Source organism: Pseudophryne corroboree, chromosome 6 (genome assembly GCF_028390025.1).
Source record: "Pseudophryne corroboree isolate aPseCor3 chromosome 6, aPseCor3.hap2, whole genome shotgun sequence".
NCBI classification, from domain to species: domain Eukaryota; kingdom Metazoa; phylum Chordata; class Amphibia; order Anura; family Myobatrachidae; genus Pseudophryne; species Pseudophryne corroboree.
The window spans coordinates 475,995,963-476,012,554 of NC_086449.1; the positions used below are offsets into that span (position 1 = coordinate 475,995,963).

The following is a 16,592-nucleotide window of genomic DNA, read 5'->3' on the forward strand; positions in this document are numbered from 1 at the left end:
GCTGTAGCTAGCCCGAAAGGCAGAGCTTGGAACTGGAAATGTTCCTGGAGGATGGCAAACCTGAGGTAACACTGATGCGACAGTGCTATAGGCACATGCAGGTAAGCATTCCGTACATCCAGAGATACCATGTAATCTCCCGGTTCCATAGCCAACATTATGGAGCGTAACGTCTCCATGTGGAACTTCGGGATCCATATGTGGAACTTCGGGATTCAACATTTTCAGATTTAGAATTGGTCGATATGACCCATTTGGTTTCTGGATTAGAAATAGATTGGAGTAAAACCCCTGTCCCCTTTGTGATTGAGGTACTAGGACAATCACACCTGACTGCAGTAATTTTTGGACTGCTTCTTGCAGGGCATTGGCCTTCGACTCTATACCCCTGAGATACTACCTTCTGCACCCAAGCATCTGCTGTTGACTGTTGCCATATGTGTGCAAAAAGAAGAAGGAGTCGGCCCCCAACCCTGGAATCCTCCAGGCGGAGGCCCATCTCTTCAGGCTGACGGTTTCTGTTCAGGTTTGGAAGCTGGCTTTTTGCTAGCCCACTGCTTCCTACCCCTGGATTTAAACTGGGGTTGCTTAAGCTCCTCTTTAGCTTTCGCTTTGCCAACGAAATGAGCGAAATTTTAAACCCTTGGATTTAGGGTTATAAGCAGCCGGAAATCTGACCTTTTTCGATTCAGCCTCTGATTCTAGGATATCCGATAAAGGTTTTCCAAATAATATATTACCGACAAAAGGCAATGCTTCCAATTCTTTCTTGGATTCCGCATCTGCCTTCCAGGTATGTAGCCAAACTGCTCTGCGAGCGACTACTGTCAAGGCTGAAGCGTTAGAAGCAACTGTACCTACATCAATTGCTGCTTCTTCCAAATACTGGGCAGATTGTTTTAAACGGCAAAAACGATCCTCTTGCTCCCTAGTAGGAGAAGGGATGTCATTCTCTAGTTCCTCTATCCATTCGCCCATTGCCTTTGCTACCCAGGCCGAAGCCATAGCAGGTCTTACCACTGCTCCTACTAAAGAAAAAATATTTTTCAAAGGCTCTCTACCCTTCTGTCTGTGACATCATTCAATGAGGTAGATGACAGTGGTAAAGCAGATTTATGCACGAGTCGCAGAACATGTGCATCTACTTTTGGAGGAACTTCTCTTTTCGAACAATCCACAGCAGGAAATGGATAATAAGAATCCCATCTCTTAGGAATCTTATACTTTTTACTGGGCGTTGCCCAAGACTCATCCATCATTTCCGTCAGCTCATCTGACGCTGGGAATTCAGCTTTCACTGATTTTGTTCGTTTAAATAAATACAGGTGCTTTAGCTTTTAATACTGTCTTGGCTGGCTCTTCCAACGAGAGAACAACCTTCACAGCATTAATAAGTTCAGCTACATCTTCTGAACTAAAGCTCTGCGACTGATCATACGGAGTTGAATCTATTGTATCATCATCATCCGATGTATCATCTTGTGTAGTCTGCCACACAGACGTATCGGTCTTAGTCTTACCTGTCCCTTGGTTGCTTGTAGAGGCTACTGGAACCAAACCATAGGAAGGGAGCTGCATGTATGGGTTCATAGTGTAACCTAACCCTTGAGGTGATGCTACCGGAGCTAACCTGTCCGCTATTGAAGATAGAGTCTTTGCGAACATTTTTACTTCGCTGAAAAGCGCAACAGTTTGCACATAAACCCTCATAAGTGACCAATTGATTCATATCAATTACCCCTGACTTACAAGATAAGCATGTTAGGGCTGTAGAAGTGCTTGATAAATTCTACTCATCACTTTTGCAGCTCACAGACATGGTATTAACCTGTTATTGACTACACAATTTGTGACTGAAAAACACCCTATATGTCAGTATATAGAGGTGAGATCAATCTGACCACAGTGCACCTGATTTGAGGGTCAGAACAGGACTGACATTACACAGAAAAGTCAGCACACATACTAGCAGTCAGTCACATGTTAAAGCATTAGACATTGCCATATGAGAATACAACCTCCATAACAACTTATACATAAGTAGGAAAATTGTACTTCTGTTTTAAACTGGTTCTTTTTTCAACATAGCATGCAGAAAACACAGTAATATACAGGTCTCATATGCAATAGGTACTAAAAATGAACAATGCATACTAAGAAGTAGAGAGAATTTTTAGTACTGTATACCCTGCCTCCGTAGAGCGGGATACAGGAAGACTCACCACACTTCCATATCCAAGCAAATAAGCTCGTAAGACGCTGAGTGGATTCAGACGCTACTGGTGTACACTGTTGCTCTTGATGACTGATAACGGACACGGACGCCGAGCGACTTCCACGTGTATGCAGACGCTAAGGCCTGCGACTCGGTCTCGGCGGGTTTATCTCCAGTGTACACAACCGCAGCATCTAAGCTGCGACCGAGTACCCTCGTGGTAGCGTCTGAGCCGGAAGTAAGGTCATTTAGTTCATGAAACGAGAAACCCGTGGGAACAGGCCATGAACTCTGAGCAGGGACGGCCAGGAGAGCGTCTGAATCCCCGTTGACTTAAACTCCCAGGATCGCGGCCTCTACCTATTCCTGGCGCCTATGATCCCCGGAGCGTAGCGCTGTCGCACTCTAGATGTTCGGCACATCACACTGTTTGTAGTCTCCACCAAATCAGTGTAGCTGTGTCCTGACCCCTCTAGTAAGAGGAAGTCCATAGACTCACCGTCTCCCCATGCTCCGGCACCAGCCTGGTTACGTCTGCTGGACCTGCTAGAACATCCGACACAGACGCCCGTCGAGACAGCACTGATACTCGAAGGTAAGCGTTGTTGCGACTCGGTGGGGAGTTGTTGGAGCGACTCTTTCAAGAATGCGTTTAAGACGCTGTTAAGATAAGTCGCTCAAAAAAACAATATAGTAAGTCTATAAAAATAAAATAATAAAAACTTGAGGCAGCCCTGTGACCATGCGGCTTCCTGCCGCACCAAGCAAAAAAACTGATCTGAGTCAGTGGGCGGGACTATATGGTGAAGGCCCCAATGCATCCTGGGAAGCCACAAAGCTCGTGACCGTGTTGGTGCCATTTTCGCTGTCGCTCGACAATATCCCAATGTTATCCTGTGGACCCAGCCAGAGAAATTTAAAAGTACAGTAAGGGTAGGACACTTCTGATAAGTGTTTTAGTCATTAGGGGATCTATTCATGAAGCAGTAAAAAGTGTGGAGAAGTGAGCCAGTGGAGAAGTGGCCCCTCACAACCAATCAGCATTGAATTAACATTTATAATTTGCATACTATAAAATTGTACGGAGCAGCTGATTGGTTGCCATGGGCAACTTCTCCATTGGCTCACTTCTGCTCACTTTTCACTGCTTCATGAATAGACCCCATGGTCTCTTAGTCATAGTTTTAACTTTTACCTTTGGGATGTAGCACATTAGGTGTGAGCGTGTCTTTAGAACACATAACTAGTTTAATTAGGCCACTGGCATGTGTAACTGAAGACAATGAAAAATAAGATTTTACTCACCGGTAAATCTATTACTCGTAGTCCGTAGTGGATGCTGGGAATTCCGTAAGGACCATGGGGAATAGACGGGCTCCGCAGGAGACTGGGCACTCTAAAAGAAAGATTAGGTACTATCTGGTGTGCACTGGCTCCTCCCTCTATGCCCCTCCTCCAGACCTCAGTTAGGATACTGTGCCCGGAAGAGCTGACACAATAAGGAAAGATTTTGAATCCCGGGTAAGACTCATACCAGCCACACCAATCACACCGTATAACTCGTGATACTATACCCAGTTAACAGTATGAGATATAACTGAGCCTCTCAACAGATGGCTCAACAATAACCCTTTAGTTAGGCAATAACTATATACAAGTATTGCAGACAATCCGCACTTGGGATGGGCGCCCAGCATCCACTACGGACTACGAGAAATAGATTTACCGGTGAGTAAAATCTTATTTTCTCTGACGTCCTAGTGGATGCTGGGAACTCCCTAAGGACCATGGGGATTATACCAAAGCTCCCAAACGGGCGGGAGAGTGCGGATGACTCTGCAGCACCGAATGAGAGAACTCAAGGTCCTCCTCAGCCAGGGTATCAAATTTGTAGAATTTAGCAAACGTGTTTGCCCCTGACCAAGTTGCAGCTCGGCAAAGTTGTAAAGCCGAGACCCCTCGGGCAGCCGCCCAAGATGAGCCCACTTTCCTCGTGGAATGGACTGTTACTGATTTAGGATGCGGCAATCCAGCCGCAGAATGCTCCAGCTGAATTGTGCTACTAATTCAGCGAGCAATAGTCTGCTTAGAAGCAGGAGCACCTATTTTGTTGGGTGCCTACAGGATAAAAAACGAGTCAGTTTTCCTGACTCCAGCCGTCCTGGAAATATAAATTTTTAAGGCCCTGACTACGTCCAGTAACTTGGAATCTTCCAAGTCCCTAGTAGCCGCAGGCACTACAATAGGTTGGTTCAAGTGAAAAGCTGATACCACCTTAGGAAGAAACTGGGGACGAGTCCTCAATTCTGCCCTATCCATATGGAAAATCAGATAAGGGCTTTTACATGACAAAGCCGCCAATTCTGACACACGCCTGGCCGAAGCCAAGGCCAATAACATGACCACTTTCCACGTGAGATATTTCAAATCCACAGTTTTAAGTGGCTCAAACCAATGTGATTTTAAGAAACTCAACACCACGTTGAGATCCCAAGGTGCCACAGAAGGCACAAAAAAGGGGCTGAATATGTAGCACTCCCTTTACAAATGTCTGAACTCCAGGCAGTGAAGCCAGTTCTTTCTGGAAGAAAAATCGACAGAGCCGAAATCTGGACCTTAATGGAACCCAAATTTAGGCCCATAGTCACTCCTGACTGTAGGAAGTGCAGAAAACGACCCAGCTGAAATTCCTCTGTTGGGGCCTTCCTGGCCTCACACTACGCAACATATTTTCGCCAAATACGGTGATAATGGTTTCCTGGCTTTTATCAGCGTAGGAATGACTTCCTCCGGAATGCCCTTTTGCTTTAGGATCCGGAATTCAACCGCCATGCCGTCCAACGCAGCCGCGGTAAGTCTTGGAACAGACAGGGCCCCTGCTGTAGCAGATCCTGTCTGAGCGGTAGAGGCCATGGGTCCTCTGATATTTCTTTAAGTTCTGGGTACCAAGCTCTTCTTGGCCCATCCGGAACCACGAGTATCGTTCTTACTCCTCGTTTTCTTATTATTCTCAGTACCTTTGGTATGAGAGGCAGAGGAGGGAATACATAAACCGACTGGTACACCCACGGTGTCACTAGAGCGTCCACAGCTATTGCCTGAGGGTCCCTTGACCTGGCGCAATATCTAGTTTTTTGTTTAGGCGGGACGCCATCATGTCCACCTGTGGCCTTTCCCAACGGTTTACCAACAGTTGGAAGACTTCTGGATGAAGTCCCCACTCTCCCGGGTGTTGGTCGTGTCTGCTGAGGAAGTCTGCTTCCCAGTTGTCCACTCCCGGAATGAACACTGCTGACAGTGCTAAGACGTGATTTTCCGCCCATCGGAGAATCCTTGTGGCTTCTGCCATCGCCATCCTGCTTCTTGTGCCGCCCTGTCGGTTTACATGGGCGACTGCCGTGATGTTGTCTGATTGGATCAGTACCGGCTGGTTTTGAAGCAGAGGCCTTGCCAGACTTAGGGCATTGTAAATGGCCCTCAGTTCCAGAATATTTATGTGTAGGGACGACTCCTGACTTGACCAAAGTCCTTGGAAATTTCTTCCCTGTGTGACTGCCCCCCAGCCTCGAAGGCTGGCATCCGTGGTTACCAGGACCCAGTCCTGTATGCCGAATCTGCGGCCCTCTTGAAGATGAGCACTCTGTAGCCACCACAGTAGAGATACCCTGGTCCTTGGAGACAGGGTTATCAGCCGATGCATCTGTAGATGCAATTCCGACCACTTGTCCAAGAGGTCCCACTGAAAGGTTCTTGGATGGAACCTGCCGAATGGAATTTTGCTTCGTAAGAAGCTACCATTTTTCCCAGGACTCGTGTGCAGTGATGCACCGATACCTGTTTTGGTTTCAGGAGGTCTCTGACTAGAGATGACAGCTCCTTGGCTTTCTCCTGCGGGAGAAACACTTTTTTCTGTTCTGTGTCCAGAACCATCCCCAGGAACAGCAGGCGTGTGGTAGGAACCAGCTGTGACTTTGGAATGTATAGAATCCATCCGTGCTGTTGTAGCACTTCCAGAGATAGTGCTACTCCGACCAACAACTGCTCCATGGACCTCGCCTTTATAAGGAGATCGTCCAAGTACGGGATAATTAAAAACTCCCTTTTTTTCGAAGGAGTATCATCATTTCTGCCATTACCTTGGTAAAGACCCTCGGTGCCGTGGACAGTCCAAACGGCAGTGTTTGGAATTGGTAATGGCAATCCTGTACCACAAATCTGAGGTACTCCTGGTGAGGATGGTAAATGGGGACCTGTAGGTAAGCATCCTTGATGTCCAGGGATACCATGTAATCCCCCTCCTCCAGGCTTGCAATAACCGCCCTGAGCGATTCCATCTTGAACTTGAATTTTTTTATATACGTGTTCAAGGATTTCAAATTTAAAATGGGTCTCAACCGAACCGTCCTGTTTCGGTACCACAAACAGTGTGGAATAGTAACCCCGTCCTTGTTGAAGTAGGGGCACCTTGACTATCACCTGCTGGGAATACAGCTTGTGAATTGCCTCTAGCACAGCCTCCCTGCCTGAGGGAGTTGTCGGCAAGGCAGATTTGAGGAAACGGCGGGGGGGAGACGCCTCGAATTCCAGCCTGTACCCCTGAGATACTACTTGAAGGATCCAGGGATCCACCTGTGAGCGAGCCCACTGATCGCTGAAATTTTTGAGGCGGCCCCCCACCGTACCTGGCTACGCCTGTGGAGCCCCCGCGTCATGCGGTGGACTCAGAGGAAGCGGGGGAAGAATTTTGATTCTGGGAACTGGCTGACTGGTGCAGCTTTTTCCCTCTTCCCTCGTCGCTGTGCAGAAAGGAAGCGCCTTTGACCCGCTTGCTTTTCTGAAGCCGAAAGGACTGTACCTGATAATACAGTGCTTTCTTAGGCTGTGAGGAAACCTGAGGTAAAATTTTTTCTTCCCAGCTGTTGCTGTGGATACGAGGTCCCAGAGACCATCACCAAACAATTCCTCACCCTTATAAGGCTCTATGTGCCTTTTAAAGTCAGCATCACCTGTCCAGTGTCGGGTCTCTAATACCCTCCTGACAGAATGGACATTGCATTAATTCTGGATGCCAGCCGGCAAAATATCCCTCTGTGCATCCCTCATATAGAAGACGACGACTTATGTTCGCAAAATAGTATCCCTGTTTGACAGGGTTACAGACCACGCTGCAGCAGCACTATCTGCAGGTCTCAGTCTAGTACCTGAGTGTGTAAATACAGACTTCAGGATAGCCTCCTGCTTTTTATCAGCAGGTACCTTCAAAGTGGCCGTATCCTAAGACGGCAGTGCCACCTTTTTTGACAAACGTGTGAGCGCCTTATCCACCCTAGGGGATATCTTCCAGCGTAACTTATCCTCTGGCGGGAAAAGGTACGCCATCAGTAACTTTTTAGAAATTACCAGTTTCTTATCGGGGGAACCCACGCTTTTTCACACTTCATTCACTCATTTGATGGGGGAACAAAACACTGCCTGCTTTTTCTCCCCAAACATAAAACCCTTTTTTAGTGGTACTTGGGATAATGTCAGAAATGTGTAACACATTTTTTATTGCCGGGATCATGTAACGGATGTTCCTAGTGGATTGTGTAGATGTCTCAACCTCGTCGACACTGGAGTCAGACTCAGTGTCGACATCTGTGTCTGCCATCTGAGGGAGCGGGCGTTTTTGAGCCCCTGATGGCCTTTGAGACGCCTGGGCAGGCGCGGGCTGAGAAGCCGGCTGTCCCATAGCTGTTACGTCATCCAGCCTTTTATGTAAGGAGTTGACACTGTCGGTTAATACCTTCCACCTATCCATCCACTCTGGTGTCGGCCCACAGGGGGCGACATCCCATTTATCGGCATCTGCTCTGCCTCCACATAAGCCTCCTCATCAAACATGTCGACACAGCCGTACCGACACACCGCACACACACAGGGAATGCTCTGACTGAGGACAGGACCCCACACAGCCCTTTGGGGAGACAGAGAGAGAGTATGCCAGCACACACCAGAGCGCTATATAATGTAGGGATAAACACTATCACTGAGTGAATTTTCCCCAATAGCTGCTTGTATAAACAATATTGCGCCTAAATTTATAGTGTCCCCCCCTCTCTTTTTAACCCTTTGAGCCTGAAAACTACAGGGGAGAGCCTGGGGAGCTGTCTTCCAGCTACACTGTGAAGAGAAAATGGCGCCAGTGTGCCGAGGGAGATAGCTCCGCCCCTTTTTCGCGGACTTTTCTCCCGCTTTTTTATGGATTCTGGCAGGGGTAATTATCACATATATAGCCTCTGGGGCTATATATTGTGATTATTTTGCCAGCCAAGGTGTTTTTATTGCTGCTCAGGGCGCCCCCCCCCAGCGCCCTGCACCCTCAGTGACCGGAGTGTGAAGTGTGTATGAGGAGCAATGGCGCACAGCTGCAGTGCTGTGCGCTACCTTGGTGAAGACTGAAGTCTTGTGCCGCCGATTTTCCGGACCATCTTCATGCTTCTGGCTCTGTAAGGGGGACGGCGGCGCGGCTCCGGGAACGAACACCAAGGACGGGTCCTGCGGTCGATCCCTCTGGAGCTAATGGTGTCCAGTAGCCTAAGAAGCCCAAGCTAGCTGCAAGCAGGTAGGTTCGCTTCTTCTCCCCTTAGTCCCTCGTTGCAGTGAGCCTGTTGCCAGCAGGTCTCACTGTAAAATAAAAAACCTAACATATACTTTCTTTCTAGGAGCTCAGGAGAGCCCCTAGTGTGCATCCAGCTCGGCCGGGCACAGAAATCTAACTGAGGTCTGGAGGAGGGGCATAGAGGGAGGAGCCAGTGCACACCAGATAGTACCTAATCTTTCTTTTAGAGTGCCCAGTCTCCTGCGGAGCCCGTCTATTCCCCATGGTCCTTACGGAATTCCCAGCATCCACTAGGACGTCAGAGAAACAAAGTTTAGATATTACAAAAACAGCAAATCTTGTGGGAAACCATAAAGTAAACCTGCCTTACAGAAGGACTGAGAGACTAGCCCTGTGTGACACTTACCTCCAAAAGTGAAGTTCAAATCCCTCACACTTATCCTTACATTTTAAGCACGGAGCTCCAGATCCTTCTTCATGGCCCAACGTCATCTGTCATATGAACAAAAAAAAAAAAAATACAAATATTCCACATTAAATACTTAATATCAGTGTGAAAAGATTTGCAAGTTTCTATGCTTACCTGGACAGTTCTTGAGGAGAATGTCCCCAGCATTCAAGTAACAATTTTACTTCGATAACAAAACAGTGCAAATACATATGTCAGCCTCAGTCGTTGCACTTCCTTTTGTCCTTGATATATAGCACTATAAAATAGGATTTCTAGCTTTGAGGTAGAGGCAAGAAATTAGTAAGGATGTACTGGATTTATTGATAGCGTTAAAAATAGATTTTGCCAGTAAATAGAGACTATTAAAGGTAATGAATGTATTGTACGAGTATGCAAGGCTATATAAAATTAGATTTCCCTTTAGCCAGTTAGCAGTGGGATTATTTGCTGGAAAGCTGAAAATAAAGCTGTGTACAGTAGGTTTGGAGACTCATTCATTCACTACAGCTACAAAGGCAGGAGGACACATTGTGTACAGAGAGCATTACAGATTAGGCAAGTGGGATCACAAAATGCAATAAAAAGTGCAAAGTGCTTGTACACATAAAATCTAAGTGGCTTTATAGAAAAGCTATGAGAACATAACTCCAAGCTTTGAAGGGTCACCTGCCTGTACAGCAGCACCTGTGTGGTTTACAGCAGGATCCAAGTGTGACCACAGCTCTTCCCATGGAGCCGCTGCAGAGTTAGGACCCGTACACACGGTGAGATTCAGGCTATGCGACAGGGGCTAGGTCGGCACATAGTCAGCATCGCAAGCACATAATGAGTGTGCTTGCGATACTGACCCTGCGATTTTGGCTAAATGTCAATTTTGACTATCTCTTCTATAGGGGTGTAGTATGGTATGCCGGCGGCCGGGCTCCCGGCGACCAGCATACCGGCGCCGGGAGCCCGACTGCCGGCATACCGACAGTGTGGCGAGCGCAAAGGAGCCCCTTGCGGGCGCGCCACGCTATTTATTCTCCCTCCAGGGGGGTCGTGTACCCCCACGAGGGAGAATATCTGTCGGTGTGTCGGGATCCCGGCGCCGGTATACTGTGCGCCGGGATCCCGACATTCGGCATACTGAAGACCATCCCTTCTATAGGAGATAGTCAAAATTTACTTGCCTGCACAGTCTATCTATTCTTGCGATGCAGACCGCGCATCGGCTCGGGATCGCAAGGTGACTTTCACCTTGCGATCTGCACTAACTTTTCTTACGATTTTGACTATATAGTCAGAATCGTAAGAAAAAATCTTAGTGTGTGTACACACCCTTAATCGGCTCTGTCTGTCCCAGGAGCCCTGCTAACCCCTGCAATAGGGGACAGGATGACTCAGCCTGCACTGCAGCAAGTGATGGTGCACCTGCCGCTGGACTGCAAGATGGGAACTGCCTGTGAATGCGGATTCTGCATGCTGCAGGCGGTTGAGTCACAGCACAGCTTGAGTCTTGCCAATTCACTGTGGGTTCCGGTCCCTGTAGACCGGCTGTGAGCACTATCTATATCATTTTGTAAGTTGTGTATGTTTATATTAGAATACATACATACATACATACATACAGGTTGAGTCTCCCTTATCCAAAATGCTTGGTACCAGAGGTATTTTGGATATGGGATTTTTCCGTATTTTGGAATAATTGCATACCATAATGAGATATCATGGTGATGGGACCTATATCTAAGCACAGAATGCATTTATGTTACATATACACCTTATACACACAGCCTGAAGGTCATTTAATACAATATTTTTAATAGCTTTGTGTATTAAACAAAGTTTGTGTACATTGAGCCATCAGAAAACAAAGTTTTCACTATCTCACTCAAAAAAGTCCGTATTTTGGAATATTTGGATATGGGATACTCAACACACACACACACACACACACACACACACACACACTTTGTTTTCCCTTTTTTTTTTTTTTCTTACCCTGTTTTCCCTTTTTTTTTCTTTTCTCTTTTTTGGGCACCAAACTCTGGGCAACTGGTATAAACTTATGCCCCTGGCTAGGACAGAGCATTTTGCTACAGACTAGCGAGTTAACTGGAGTAATAAAACTACTGTACACCAACAACCTAAAACTGTTAGTAAGATATTACAAAGTGCACTGAAGAATACTTCCTAATGAAGTCACATACAACAGAAAACTACTAGATACATATTTCTGGATATTAAAATAATCTCATTATACTGAATTACAGTGAATTTAAAGCTTTGTGGCCCTTTCTGATGATTGTGGCTTGAATTTTCTGAGCTCTGCAGGGATTGGAATAATGTAGCCTCTTGGTAAGGTTCAACTTCTAGTCATTAGGAGAGCACACTGAAAGTAGTATCTAATTACAAGGTCATCTGTCCAATCCAGTATTATGCAAAATGCACACTGCCCAACCATTTTTACCTGGTTGCTCACTTTGTCTAGCTGCTGCATTACCTTGTGTACGAGGGATGTGCAGTTAGTTTTTCAGATGCACAAACAGGATTATATTTACAGTACAAACAACGTGAACATTGAAAAAAAAAAAAAGTAAAGTATTTGCCAGGGGAGTCTATGCAAAGTTGTATGGGCTCAACCACTTGGTGAAGCAGCTGGAACAGTCCGAAGCAGTCTTTTACATTCTGAATGAAGGTATTCACTGCAGAGTAAAAACTCTGGCATTAATGAGAGTGGTGAAAACCGGAGGACTGCTAAGTTCCCACAGAGTCCTCCCTGACACCAGCTCAAAAACAAAAAGCGTTGGAAACGGTCGCACGGAATCAGAATAAGGATTTTTTTGGTAGTTCTAAGGCGTACCAAGTTAATTGAGCATGACATGGTTACAACAGGAATTGAAGTTTAGCAATGGGCGTATAGAACACCAGAGGCAAGAAGGGCCACATTTGAGTGAGAGGTAGAGGACAAGTTGCAACTCGGGGTACACTAGTGGAAGAACCCACTAGCAAGCTGTATAATCCCATAGTCCTCGTGACAAAGCCCTCAGGAGCCATTCGCTTCTGCAACTACTTTAGGACATTAAATAAGGTGTCCAGGTTCAACACCCATTCAATGCCACGTGTGGATGCTGGTAGAGAATCTTGCCAGTAGTCAGTATTTGACTACTGTAGACTTACAGGGGTACTGGCAGATACCACTCACTGCCTTAGCCAAACTGAAAATTTTTTTTGACACTGGAAGGGAGGCTCCAGTATCAAGTGTTGCTCTTTAGCCTGCATGGGGCATGAACCACATTCCAGCTGGCAATGAACAAACTGTAGAAACCTCACCAAGAATATGCCACCTTTTATCTTGATGACATAGTAATCCACAGTCAAGACTGGGAATCCCAACTTCCCAAGGTGGAGGCTGTTCTAAAGTCTTTGAGATGCCACAGCCTTATGGTAAAATGTGCAACAGACATGACAGAGGCCAAGTACCTAGCCAGGGAAACCTAAAAACTCAGGTGGTAAAGGTTGAAGCTGTGACTGGCCTAAACAAGAAAGGAGGTCCCAATTGCAGACTTTTCTGGGTTTAGTCCGTTAATACCAACAGTTTATTCAAAACTCTGCTACTTGGGCCGGTCCATTGACAGACTTCCTTTAAAAGACAAAAAAAACAAAAAACAACACACGTTAGATTGGCCCAAATCCTCGGAGTCCACATAGAGGGATCTGAAAGAAGCCTTACAGTATGTACAGCACCGGTGCTGCAGTCACCTAATTTTAGAGAAAGGTTTCTTTTGCAAAGTGATGTCTTCCGGACAGGCCTGGGGGAAGTATTGTCTCAAAGGGTGATGGATGAGGATACACTGACTCTGTTACTCAGCCATAAACTCCTGCTGAGAGAGAGAGAAACAGTACTCAACAGTGGTGCAGGAATGTCAACACATTAAGTGGGTAGTTGAGGCCCTCCAGTACTACGTACTTTGTAGGGAATTCACCCTGGTCACCGACCACGCCTCGCTACAGTGAATGCATACGAATGAGGGAAATGCCAGGGTCACGCATTGATTCCTGGTGTTGCAAACTTCAACTTTGTAGTGGCACATAGGCCTGGGGCTGCTGGTTCGCCAAAGTTGGCAAAGGCAAGAGAGGGGGCGTTAGTAAAATGGAAATCTCTTCCAGGTAAAGAGTGCACTTTGCCAGGTATTGCAAAGCTAAGGGGAAGGGTATGTGGCAAAGAGGGTATTTTGCCATGTTCTGATGTCCTGAACACTCCCTTGAACAAGGGGCAGAAAGGGTTTAGAATTCTGCCGTTTCCTACAGGAACGGTTCTACACACAGCTGCACTATCTGGGTGTGATTACTCTGGAGTGTATGAAAGGATAAAAGTATTGTGGGATCGGCATTCTGATGGCAACTAGAAGCCAGACGATAGTTAGGGCTGGTGGGGTATAGCTAGTGACAGGAAGCCATCTCATGAAAGAAAATGTGGTGTTGATTGCAATGCTTTGTATCAAACTTTTCGTCAGGGTGCATACATAAGACAATATTGATATAAAAGCACTGAAAAGTTGGCAATCAACTTCTACATATTCTGCATCATGCATTGCGCGCCGCTGTATACCTGGATAGAGATCATATTTACAATAACATATCTTGAATGGGGCAAGTGTTTTTGTGAAGATTATCCCTATCTTTCTCTTTCCCAGCTTTTTACATAATTCTTACTTACAGTATTAGTGACGTGCGGTGAGGTAGGCGAGGTAGAGCCTTTCTTGTTATACTAATGTATAAGCCAGAGTTTTGACTACATAAAGTATACCTTTTCCTGCACACTTCTAATCAAAACTCATAAATTTCCAGCAGAATATACTGCTGTACTTGTGCAAAATGCCCACATGAACACTTGGGCTCATACATTGTGTGTAAACCTGGCTCTGGTACTAGCCGATGCCTCCCCTGCCATTTAACTGAACGAACGTCCCTGCAGTACATATATTAGTCCCGATTCGGAGTTAAATGCAAACATAAAATAAGTCCAGAGAAAAGTTATTTGCATTTTGCTACCAGTCTGTAAATAGCTGCAGACACCAGATGCAACCATTTATGCGGCTCCTATCAACTAACAGGATTGGGTGTGCCAAGGTTATGGTAGACGGTGTGGCTTCCCTGGGAGTACAATAATACTCAATACCAAGGTACTGTATACAACTCATATACATTACAATAAAGGGCTGGCAAGTACAGATAATATAAAAATTACTAAAGGTCATTTGTCATCAATTTAAAAAGCGAAGAAAAAACATTCAAAATTGATGTACTTCCAGGCCAAAACACACATTTATTAATATTTAAAAATATAAAAAATAATCTTATAGATTCAGCACCTGAAATTGAGACAGATTTTCACCTATTAAAATCACCTAGTAAATTCCCTCACTGGAGGAGTGAAATGCAAAAAGAAAGAAAAGTGAAAATATAGTTTTTAAACCCACACTAAGTAGGTCAATTCCAGGTATCAGGATTGAGAAAAAAAAAAAAAAAAAGGTAAATCCCGGGATTCGGAGGAAGACCCGCCCACCCCAGCCCAGCCAAATACTCCCTGGGCTCGCGGGCGGCGAAGTGTGGTTTGAGTGGCTGCATGACCTGTGACATCATGACCTCTGTGCAGCATGACCTCTGACATCATGTACGCACTACCAGGGGAAGGGGGGGAGCCAGGAGGAGAGAGCCGGGCAGCATCTGAGCCTCCTGGGGAAGCTCAATGCTGCCTGGCATTAAAAAAATAAAAAATAAACACACAACAAAACAATGGGGCCAGTAAATCCCGGAATCCCCACGATTGAAGCTTCCAATCCTGGCCATTTTTTTGCTTAAATCCCGGGATCCTGCCGATCCCGGGATTGGCCTCCCTAGCTCACACTAAAATCAGCAGACTTTTCCATCGAAGAGAAGCAATTTTTTTTATGGTTTTTAATTAGTGTTGCGTACACTGTAATCCTGCTATTACATCTCATGCTTTGCAGTGGATATACACAATAAAAAAAGTATGGGCCATACAGTCTTGAAATACCATCTGCAGTATATCACTCTCTCTATCCACCTGCTCTGATGGAAGGAACTGCCTGAAGGAACAGATCTGTATAAGTAAGCAATGGCCCCACCAGTCGCCCAGTAGGCTAAATCCAGGCCAAGGTGCATACAAATGCGAGTTCTCTTTAACCCATCAGGTGCTGGCCTGGTGGCAGTTTAAAAAAGGAGGGGGCCTGTGCGGTCTCTGTGCGGGCCCCCTTCTCACTCTCGTGGAACAGTAGATTCTGGTCAGTGCCCACTGCCCATGCGAAAGCCTCCAGGAACAAGACCACCACCCCATTATCCCAAAGATTTCTGCAGCGTCGATGTGGGATTCCAAAGTGGTGAACATAACGTATGGGTGCTTGGTGTGGGCATAAGCGGAGCTGTAACTAGATGTTTTGGTGCCCTGTGCCAGAAAGAGAATGCCCCCCCATTTTTCACATAAAGAACATAAGGCGCATGCCCTCATGGAAAAGGGGCATGACATAATTGATCCCAGAGAAAGCCCATGCTATGATACCCCTTCCCACTAGATAGATAGGATAGATAGATAGTGGGAGCGTGCGTTTGCAGGCTCCCGAAAATGCCTTGTTATGCCGGTATTCTTTGCCTGCGATGCGTGTGAGAGGACACATCTGTACCACATTCATGCACTTAACTTTAGAGCTTGCTGTTATTTACAATACCCTTTATTAAATAACACATTTCAATATTCTGCCATACACAGGATTGAAACCCATAACCTGTTGCATTCCAGTCGAACACCTATGAGATTTCTAACTATATGAAGTTATTTGCAAAAAAAAAATAATAATAATAATCAGCATTGCAATTGAGCAGATCTATGTAGCGTGCAGCCACACACTAAATAGAACTGCTCAGCTGCAATGTTGATCTTTTTTTTTTTTCACAAAGTACAAGGAAAGCTTCAAATAGTTATGCTGGCCATATACTTGTGCGATGCCCCGCGACATCGCGGGGCATTGCACCGGCAGTTCAGGTGCGATCAAATCGCACCAGAACTGACAAAGTGGTTACCATGCGATAGATTGCATGGTAATCACGTGATGGGCACGTCACCGCCGAGTGGGAGCGTCCTCATGTTTAAAACCACATGCGATCGCACTGCGATGCGAGAAATATTATGTGCAGCACATATCTTGAGACGCGATATTCGACCGGCGTGCCCGCGTATCGCGTCTCAAGGTACCTAAAATGTGCATACAATCCTTCGATTTCTCTCACAGATGTGGTCAAAATCGAAGGATAGCACCGATTAT

At 46.0% G+C, this 16,592-nt stretch overlaps 1 protein-coding gene across 1 annotated transcript in view; it reads right to left on the bottom strand.

Annotated features, from left to right (window-relative positions):
* The window catches only part of TES (testin LIM domain protein), a 134,659-nt gene that overhangs the window by 57,831 nt on the left and 60,236 nt on the right, over window positions 1-16,592 (bottom strand). Inside the window, exon 2 of the mRNA XM_063927238.1 lies at window positions 9,223-9,308. Within this exon, the coding sequence (XP_063783308.1) occupies window positions 9,223-9,308 (86 nt within the window). The remainder of the gene's footprint in view (window positions 1-9,222; window positions 9,309-16,592) is intronic.